The sequence below is a fragment of the Lipotes vexillifer genome, unplaced genomic scaffold (assembly GCF_000442215.2).
Source record: "Lipotes vexillifer unplaced genomic scaffold, Lipotes_vexillifer_v1.1 scaffold1155, whole genome shotgun sequence".
Taxonomy (NCBI): domain Eukaryota; kingdom Metazoa; phylum Chordata; class Mammalia; order Artiodactyla; family Lipotidae; genus Lipotes; species Lipotes vexillifer.
In genome coordinates, this window is record NW_006791048.1 from 172,544 (window position 1) to 183,365 (window position 10,822).

The 10,822-nt window shown below is 39.7% G+C and overlaps 1 protein-coding gene across 1 annotated transcript in view; it reads left to right on the plus strand.

Moving 5' to 3' along the window:
* HAO1 (hydroxyacid oxidase 1) overlaps positions 1-9,297 on the plus strand; it is a 65,405-nt gene extending 56,108 nt beyond the window's left edge. The window contains exons 6-8 of the mRNA XM_007464184.1: positions 6,307-6,465; positions 6,581-6,650; positions 8,542-9,297. Coding sequence (XP_007464246.1) covers positions 6,307-6,465; positions 6,581-6,650; positions 8,542-8,612 — 300 coding nt within the window. The 3' untranslated portion in view covers positions 8,613-9,297. The remainder of the gene's footprint in view (positions 1-6,306; positions 6,466-6,580; positions 6,651-8,541) is intronic.
* Positions 9,298-10,822: the final 1,525 nt, after the last annotated feature.

Here is a 10,822-nt window from a genome sequence, read left to right on the forward strand (position 1 = left end):
CTTACAAAAGTCTGTGTTAAATATGCAGCCATTAGTAGGCAGGGATTATTCCTGTTTTCATAAATATACCAATAAGTATATTATAAATTGGAGTATGAAAGAAAATATTATGCCATGAATTTCTTGGAGGTGGGAGTTGAAGAACTGCAGAGTGAGGGCAGGTGGGGAAAGGAGGTAGAAATCCTCTGGCCCGGGTGAGGAGATGTCTGCTGCAAACAAGCTACTCTGTTGGAGCTGTGAACTACCTTGGCTGAATATTGGAATCACCTGGGAAACTGTAAAGAATCCTAATTCCCAGGCTGCACCCTAGATCCATCCATCAGAATCTTGCAGGACCAGGGGAGGCAGAGGCACTAGTATTTTTGACAGCTACCCAGGAGATCCAATGTGAGTCTATGTTTTGTATACACTGTACACACTCTGCTAGGCAAATAAGAGTCCAGAATCCAGATATAAAAGTAAACTAAACTGGATGGAATGATTTGGGATGTAGTTAAAACTGTAAAGGAGAGCAATTAGCTCCAAAAAGGCCAAGAGCCAAGGAGTCCAACCAGGGGTAGATTTTAAGATCAAGGATTGGTGGGCCCAGAAATGGATCAAAAGTCATGGAGGCAGACACATATCTAGGGGTGGATTTCATGGATCCATGATCTAGAATGGAGGCCAGGAGCTGTAGGTGGAATGGGGTGGGGTCCCCTTACAGGCTGTCCACTTGTGGGAACATGACCAAGATTCTTTTAGATGAGGCAATGGGATTGCAGTTGCATTTCACCTCTGCTCTGTTCTCATGTGGACCCCTGTTTTTACGAGTGTGAGTGTAAAAGTGGAATGGGAAAGAGTGAGATGTGTTTGGGGAATACCAAGGAATCCATTTTGTTTGCATTACCTGTGGGAGTCGGGAGTCCTGGGAAATACACCTGCTAGGAGAGGTCTGGGAGGAGGTCCTTTAATACTATGTCATTGAATATGCAATAGCAAAGCCCTGAGTTAGCATCAACGAGTATCACAAATTGGACTGTGGCATTACAGGGGGCAGGAAGATCAATGCAGTGGCCCACATAATTATGAGAGCCAAGGAAAGAGAGAAGGGCCTGACCTGCTATGGGGCAGAAGGACTCAATAGCCCCTCCGAATTTCAGCTTTTTCATCTTTTAAAGTTTAAAAATCAATTAGATTACTTCTTTGGTGCCTTTAAACTTTAATGTTCTATAATCTCAATTATCTATCATAGGCAAAGTAAGCTAGCATCATGTAACAAAACTTAAATAAACATGTATCTACAAAATAATGTGGATGGACTTCCTAGGCCATTATTTCTGAGCTGGATCATCATATGCATTTCCCCCTTTTGTCAGAACCATTAGTCATAGTTAATAGGGGTTGGCTTTAATTGGGATGAATATTTGAATTTATTCAAATAATTTAGTAAAGTAGTAGTGGATTACTGTTGCATTAAGCTAGCAGGCTGATTTAGCTAAAGCCATGGATGCTGTGTAGGTTAGGGCAGATTGAATGATGACAGGGGGCTATTGGGTATATGCATTTGCACTCAGACTTTTTCGTGAAGCACTAATGGGCTAATGATAGGAATGAATCAAGTCTTTGCATGCAGTCAATAATTAAAATCATAAAATTGGAAGTTGTCAGCACTTTCCAATTCAGCATTACTTATAAAGACCCACATTTTTAGGTGATATTAAACACTGCCTGCAGTGGAGGGTGAAGAGCTTCTTTGGGCAGGGAGAAGATGGTCACAGTTCAAGGCTTTTCTGCTGATTTATGATTCTCTTTTGTATGAAGATGTAGACTTAGTGTGCAGGCCAAATTCAGTTTGTTTTCTAAAAATAAAATTTAAATCTACTGAAATGAAATCTAACTAGATTTTAAAGGAAAAATATCTAAATGGTGTGATTTATTTCCTTCTGGCTGAGGGGGTATGGAAACTTATCTAAAAGGGTTTTTTGAGTTGTGGTCTCAGAGACTATTTTAAGAAAAACAATTACCCTCCCCTTTGCATGATGTGTGCATGAGAGGAGATGCTTTCTTGAGTTTTGCCTCCTACTTTAGAGCAAATTTAAGGTGCATGACAATGAGAGGAATGTGAAACAGGATTGAGTTTATAGTGAAGGTGTTTTTCTCTCAGTGTGGTGGTTTTGAGGTGTGTGGCAAAAGGCTTGGAGGATGCTGTGGTATAGAACTTTTCAGTAGATACACAGAAGGACTTGCTCTCCTGCACATTCTGTGACATCATAATTCAGAGCCAAAGAGGCAACATGATTTCACTGGCAGAGCATTGAATTGAACCCAGAGTTTTGGGTTCAAGTCCTTGTCTTGCCTCCTCTGAGGGGTGAGAGCTGGGTGAGCAAGTTGCTCAAACTTTTCAGCCTGAGCCTCTTCATAACGTTGTGTTGGTTGCAAAAATAGAACATCTGGATTATATGATTTCTACATTTCTATAAATCACAGAGTTTTTTTGTATGGAGAAATAGTTATCACTAAGAGTCCTAGAACAGGAGTTTGACTTAAGTCCATCTTAATGCAATGCTACCAAGAACCATTGCCAGACCCCTGCTACAGCAAAGAGTTTAAAAATAAGTTCATGTTAAGATCCTTACCCTGAAGGTAATAATGTGGCCAAGATTTGTCTTGGAGTAATTAGAGAATGATATGGCAGAATCAAATCAATTTCCAAAATCCACAGTACTGGAACATCTCAAACTGGGGTCTAAAGACAGATTCTCTGGAGTCTTTGAACCCTAGGAGAATTCTTTTTTCATTTTTGTTTTGATGCTAACTGGACCCAAACTACCTTAAACTTAAAAATATGACATTCTTTTCTAGTGAAAATTCTCAACTGTAAAACCTTTTCAGAAAATAAACTTTGGGTTGTTAAATCAGTGTTTCTAAAGTTGAGTCCTTGGGCATATTCTATGAGATCTTTCATTTTTCCTTCTGAAAGGGATTCATGAAATTCTACCTTTGAGAGACACTTGATATATCAGTTAGCTTTTGCTGTGTAACAAACCACTCTGAAATTTACTGGTTAAAATCCAACAACCATTTATTCATGTCACAATACTTTGTGTGTTGGCAATTTGAGCTGATATCCACTGGGAGGTTTTTCTGGTCCTGGCTGGGCTCACTCATATGCATATGTGGTCCATTGCTGGGTTTACTACTACTAGGGCAGACTAGTGTAGGATGACATCAGCAGGGATGACTCTGCATCATCTCACATCTAGCACATTAGGTGGCCTGGTTTCCTAGAGAGCAAGTGGAAATATGCAAAGCCTCTTGAGCTCTAGGTTTAAAACAGGCACACTGTCACTTCTCTCTTGTTCTATTGGTGAAAGCAAGTCACAAGGCTAGTTTAAATTCAAGGGGTGTGGAAATAGACTCTTCTGGCCCCATTTCTCCCTCATGATGGGAGGAGCGGAAATGTCACGTTGCAAGGAAATGGTGATAGGGAAGGAAATAGTTGCAGCCATTTTTACAGTTGCAAACAATCGCCAGACCTACATGGACCAGTGATTTTCTAAACGTGCTTAGTAGAACTCACACCCCCACCCCCAGCCAGGGCTGCCTGGTGAAGCGTGATGGGTAGAGAGTCAGAGGAGGACTTTTGGGCAATGGTCTGGAATCTGTCTCCTTCACTGTTAACTAAAGCACCTCTGGCTTTATCTGCTTTTGTTTGTGCTCAACTGCTTTGGTTTGGAAATCAAGAGTATAGGACTGGATGCTATAAGAAGGTAGAAAGATGGAAGCCCCCTGTGAGTGGAAGTTTTGTGAGACAGGGAGGACCTGAAAGTGTGTACCTTGAGCAGGAACAAGAAAGAGGGGGGCTCTTTGGGAGACAGATCCCTGTGGGATTCATTTTGGATTCCTTAAACTCCCTGGCATAATGCTTGGAATCTGCCAGGTAATCAATAAAGTGTTTGATAAATCAATGAATGAGATATATGTATATGTATAGCTGATTCACTTCATTATAAAGCAGAAAATAATACACCATTGTAAAACAATTATACTCCAATAAAGATGTTTAAAAAAAAACAATGAATGGATGGATGAGTGAGTAGTAGTACATTGGAATCTTACCGTATTTTCCTGTAGATTAACTCTGCTGGAGATAAGCCTGAAATTAGTTGTCTAAAGAACCTTTAAGGTAAGGAAAGAAAAGCTGAAATGAATCTTCTCTTAGATGTGTAGCAAGCTGAAAAAAAGGGAAACAGAACAGTCATAAAATAGTGGATTTTTCTACTACATTTACTTATTTAATCTGCTCTGATCAGAATTATTCTGCATAATATATACACAGTAAAACTGCAGCTCCAGAAAGAAGAAAGGGAGGATAGAAATGCTCAGCTATGGATAGAACATCCTTGTCCAAGGACACAGGAAACACCAATCTGGACTTCATTTTATAACCCAGGATTCACATTTTAAGTATCCTTATTAGTTTATTTTTCAGGCTAGTTTGGGCATTGGAAATATCCTAAACAGACTTGATTTGCGTGACTGTGAAAATGTGTATTGAACCCAAGCTAGTTAATATTTTTCTTTGGTTTTGGTTTCAAATGGGGAAATATGCTTAATTATAGCTTGCATCATCACTTGGAAATTGTAGCATTTATATGTTGATGTAAGTTGCCTGACTGTAAAAAGAGGACTATGTATAGGTAAAGCGATGTATGTAAATGGATCCAAAGCATGTTTGGTCAGGCAGAAAATCCAAAAGGAAAAGGGGAAAATCACACTACCTGCCAAACGTTTTAGGGGCCCTGCTCCAACTGTTGCCTTCACTTCCTCCAAATCTGTAGTCAGGTTTGGTCTTCAACATTTTATACAAAACTCTCTTTAAGTTGAGCCTCTAAAATTTTAGGGGAGAAGTGGGAAAGCTTTTGAGTGATTTCAGCACAATTATTTCTAGAAAAACTGCACTTGAATGTATGGACTTAATTTTATATTTAAATATTTGGGGATGAAAGTGGATAATTTCTACAGATTTTGATCTACAGGTCACCTTGAGGATTGTTTCCACCCTCAAGTGCAAAGATTCACATCAAAGTAGCCAATTGTATCAGTTACTAGCTATTAAAAATGTTGGCTATTAGCCAACTTTATGAGCTAGAAAACAAAAGATTCCAAACTCAGTGATTTAAATCAACAGAGTCTCTATTCCCATGAATCTTTGTGTCAACTGGGGGTCTGCCGATCTAGATTTGGTACTGGTTAGATGGCTGTACTCCAAGTTTCAGGTCCAGCTGGGCTTGGATGGGGCAGCTCTGCTTGCTGAATATTTTCTCTGGGTCTCAGCTAAAGGGGAAGCACTGCCTGGGGGATTCTCCTCCCATGCAAGGTGCAGGAGAAAATTGAAATGCATGAGGTCTCTTAAGGCCTATGCCCAGAAACGGCACTCTGCCACCTCTGCTCAAGTGTCATTGGCCAAAGTAGGTTGCAAGGCCAAGGCCACTGTCCAGTAGTGGCAAGTGCACTCTGTTTCTTTTAGTAGGAAACACTGCCAAGTGGCCTTGGGAAAAGTGGGTTCAGAGTGGTGTGAGGAATTAAGAACAATAGTGCAATCTACCAGATCGACCTCAACGAGGATCTTATATTCTCTAGTGCTGATATAAGCCTATCATCAATTGCCAATCAAGACGAGGATCTTCAAGGTTCATGTGGTCATTTTCCTTAAAGGCAAAGAAAATGTTATCAGGGAGAATTCTCTAATGTACAGCTGGATGTTTGCTATATTATTATATATATTTGCTACATTATTGTACATATTCCCGTATTTTGGATGGAAAAATCAGAGACTAAGATTTTCTGTGACTGGTGGTGTTTGCATTTTTATATACCATTTCTTCTACCACAACCTGAGTATGAATTTTAACAACTCATTTTTCAATGAGTAAATAATGTTCAGAATAATTTATATGAGCAAGATAATTCATTTATATTTATGTGTTTAATGAAAAAACAGCTCTGTGTCTTTTAAGATCATTACATGCTTTTAAATTGTGTTTATATATTTTTTGGATCATGATATTTGAATTTGAATATCAGGAATAGAATAAAATCCTTGGACTTTGATAGAAAAATAAGTCGCTCAGTTCCAAATTTAGTTGGTTTTTTGTTACTAGCATTTGCACCTGTTTTATTTTAGGAGCTAATAGCTTTACTGTTGATTCTAAACCTAGCCTCTTTCACTCTAAGCCCTGTCAGATGGTTGGTGGCCTGAGGAAGTTGAATTAGAGAACAATTCAGCATGCATAGTATCACTTTACTGACCTCTTGTCTCCACAGATTGATGTTCTGCCAGAAATTGTGGAGGCTGTGGAAGGGAAGGTGGAAGTCTTCCTGGATGGGGGTGTACGGAAGGGGACCGACATTCTGAAAGCTCTGGCCCTGGGAGCCAAGGCTGTGTTTGTGGGGAGACCGATCATTTGGGGCTTGGCTTTGCAGGTAATGAGAGGACAAAGCAATACGTATATAAAACAGGATGACTCAACTGTGAAATAAATCTGTGAAACCATTCAGACTGACTTACTCAAAAGATCTGTGTCTTCTATTTGCTTAGGGAGAGAAAGGCGTTCAGGATGTCCTTGAGATACTGAAGGAAGAATTCTGGTTGGCCATGGCTCTGAGTGGTAAGACTTGGCACTCTCATTTACAACTTCTTTTCTTCTGGGTGTCTTTAGGCCAGGCTCCTTGGTGGAGAGAAGTGAATTTGAAGGGGAAGAGGATGGAATCATTTGGAGTGTAATTCAATTTAACGTTGGCTGCATACTCACAGATGTAGTGCATAGTGCTCTCTGGACGGAGGAACTCCACAGTGTGTGCTGTCTGGAGTGGTCACTTAGCCTTTGACAGTCTCCTCAGGCATATTTTGGTGAGTCTTATTAGTACCTTAAGGGTGAACATTATATTGAACCCTTCCTCCTCTCTTAACACATGAATGAGAAATCTAACTGGCTAGTCAACAGCTCCATCTGGATGTCTAAGGGGCATCTCAAGGTCTACCTGTCCAAAACTAAACTGCCAACTTTCCCCTTTAAACCTGCTCTACATTCCAACTCTCCAGTCTCAGTCATGTTAATACTATTGTCTCAGTTGCCCAGATCAAAAATCTTAATTCACTCTTGACTCCTTTTCTCTCTCATACCCTCACATCCACAGAGGTGCTTTCTGTAAAAGAGACCTACTCACCACCTCCTCTGCCACCAGCCTGTCTGGAGCCTTCATGATCTTTCTTCATCTTGGATATTGTGATGGTCTTCCTGTGTATCCTTCCCATCATTGTCTCTCTTTCCTAGGGAATTTCGGGTCAGCCTGTCTATCGTTTCTGATCACAGCATCAAGACTATCCTTTTAAACATGAACTCAGGTCATATCACTCTTCTGATCAGAACCCTCCAATGGCTCTCAATTTATTCAGAGTAAACGCTGAAGTCTTTACGATGGTCTACAAGGTCTTATGTGGTTAACCTCTGTCACCTCTCTGACTTCAGCTCCTCCCACTCTCACTCTTGCTTATTCCACCCAGGCCACATTTGCCTCCTTGATTATCCTTGACCATGTCAGACATATTTCAGCCTTAGGGCTTTGGCCTTGGCCATGCCTCCTGCCTGGATGCTCTTTCCCCAGATATCTACGTGGCTAACTTTCCCATGTCCTTCAAGTCTCAGTTACATCCTACTTTCTCACAGTGTCCCATCCAGACCACCATATTTAAAATGGCAATTTGTCCTCCACCCACTCAACTTCCAGTTTTTTTCCCTGTTACTATTTCATTATTTTTCCATAACACCTTACACCTTCTATAGATAATCTATCACATAATTAATTTTTTAATTACATGAATTATGTATTTTCTGTTTCCTCTCTGGAAGTAAGAACCCTGAGGCAGGGATCTTTGTTATCTTTACTGCAGTATCCCCAGTGTCTAGAGCAGTGCATAGCACGTAAATAATAAGTATTTGCTGAAGGAATGAACAAGTAAATAATCACCATTATTCCTAGTGACTGAATTTGACTCAGAATGGACCTCTAGATGCAAAGAATCACCTTGAGTCAATTATCACCTCCTCCACTTTTGAAAGTAATGAGGGCTTCCTTTTCTGTGATTTGTATCACTCAGATTGTCCCCACAGATAGAATTCTGGAGATCAGTGGTCTACACACTCCTGAGCTGAGGCTGTATGGATACAACATCAGTGAGAGGAACGCCATTCTCTGAATCCTCACTCTGCATTTTAATTTGCTACAGACATATCCTAAAAGAGAGCTTTCAGCCACTGACTCTCTATTAAATGTGGCAGAAAAGAATATACTCTTTGTGTTAATAAAAATATGTGCCAGTCATTTTGTGTTAAGGACTGTTTAGGTAATAAAAATGGTCTCATGCCACATAAGATTTGGCAAGCCTACCTTGAATCATAAACCTTACATTTGTCAAGTTTTACATTCCTTGGGAAAACGATTACCTGCCTGATTATTATTGCATTCATTTCATATTAAATGTATGCATTATTTTTTCAGGGTGCCAGAATGTGAAAGTCATCGACAAGACATTGGTGAGGAAAAATCTTTTGGCCGTTTCCAAGATCTGACAGTGCACAATATTTTCCCATCTGTATTATTTTTTTTTGGCGTGTATTACTTGACAAAGAGACACTGTGCAGAGGGTGACCACAGTCTGTAATTCCCCACTTCGATACAAAGGGTGTCGTTCTTCTCCAACAAAATAGCAATCCCTTGCTATTTTAAGTTCATTGCTTTTGACTTTTCAATGAGTGTCCTAGGAACCTTTTAGAAAGAAATGGACTTGCATCCTGGAAATATATTAACTGTTAAAAAGAAAACATTGAAAATGGATTTAGACAACGTCATCCCCTGGCAGCCTCACGTGCTACAAAACAAAAGATATCCTTGGGTGAAATTGGAGGTAGCTAGTGCAGAGGTAAAAAGATAATGATCTCCCTGTTTATTAACCTGCATTGTGTGTGGATATCCCTAAAACCGTGTTCTTAAAATCTAAGCGCAGGTTCAGAAGGCTGGATGTGCCTGGAGAAACAGGAGATTTGAATTCACAACACTAGGGAGATAGCACTTGAGAGAATTAGGATAAGTTGGTGGTAATTTGTAGTTTTTCTAGATACTTTTTAACACCCTGGGCTATTCTACTTCTTTGAATGTAGATTTCCATTCACAGCTTTAGTATCAGAATATATCTGAGTATTTTATGATATAGATTGCTTCTCATTCAGAGAGAAATAAAGCATTTTTTGAAAAGAAGATATCAGGTCAATTTGTAACTGTGGAATTCAACCATTTTAATCTCTGAGCCCAAACTACCTCTCTGTTCCCTGTGCATACCCATTCATTCTCTTATACCTCCTAGTTCCTCTTTACTCGTTTGCTTCTTTCGACTCACAGTCACGTGCCGGGCAAGCTACATGCTTTGTGAGGGCCATGCCAAGTGAAGATGTGGGCCGCCTGTTCAAAAGAGCAGGAAAAAGGCCTTTTCCTTTCTTTCAAGGTTTTTCTCTTAACCTGTCAAGGTCTCTTTTCTTTGCTATTTAATGTCATGTTTCCTTGGGCATGGGGATCCTCACTGGTGCCTGAACACCACCCTGTGATCTGTCCCAACTCCTGCTGGGGGTGGATGGCAGCACTGCCACTGGGCCAGTGGTTCAGCCAGCAGCCAAGGACTCGTTCAGGAAATGTGGGGAGGTGGTGGCAGGGTGGTAGGGTGGAGGGGGTGGGGGGGGATAATGTGTGATTCTAGACTCCCAGCCCCCAGCACGTGTTCCATGGTCCCATCATCCTTTATTATAAAACACAAACTCAAAGATAAGATTATTAAGAATTTCAAGCCAACAACAGAACATTAAACTTAGGCTTGAGGCCCCCTTTGGAGCCTGGAGTCCTGTGTGACTGTATTGGCGAACTGTCCAGGAAGCCCTTGTCATGTGACTTTTACATTTATTCCCCAACCAGGTATTTGACAGATTATAGGTAAACTTGGTAACCAAGGTGAGTCTGAAATTGTCTTTTCACCATCTCTCTGGTTGTTCATTCAGTGTGAAGTACTGAATGAAACAATTGAGAGAATCACTATCTTGAAATATGACCATGATATTATGTCTTCTTGTTTTATCATACTGTTTTATTATTCTCAGATCTCTCTCTTTGTCTCTCTCTCTGTGTCTGTCTCTTTCTCCTTTCTTCCCTCCTTCTCTCTTTTCCTTTAAATGCTAAGATATTTGTAAATACTATGATGGACACAAACATATATCTTTCTTTTTGAACTTATATCTAGGTCTGATAAAGAAGAATCATTTAGCAACTTCCCTGGTGGTCCAGTGGTTAAGATTCCATGCTTTCACTGCAGGGGCCACAGGTTCGATCCCTGGTTGGGGAACTAAGATTCCACATGCTGCATGGCATAGTCAAAAATAATAAAAAAAAATACAATAAAAATTTTAAAAATAAATAAAAAATAAAAGTTAAAAAAAGAATCATTTGATCTGATAAAAAGAAATTAAAATTTTCTCCAAATACTAAGAAAGAATATGACTGTCATATCACGTAATTGTTTTGTGCTTTTCCAATTAATATTGATCTGTTAATAGGTCTATAATAAGCACTTCTTTGATCCCACCAACTGATTCAGAAGTACCTTTGCTGTTTGCAAAGAATGTCCACTTTGGCTACATTAGAGTTTGTGTCTGCTAAAAATTTGATAGCTTTCTCAGCAAATGGAGATCTTCACAATGGCATTTTTTTTTTTTTTTTTTTTTTTTTTTTTTTTTTTTTT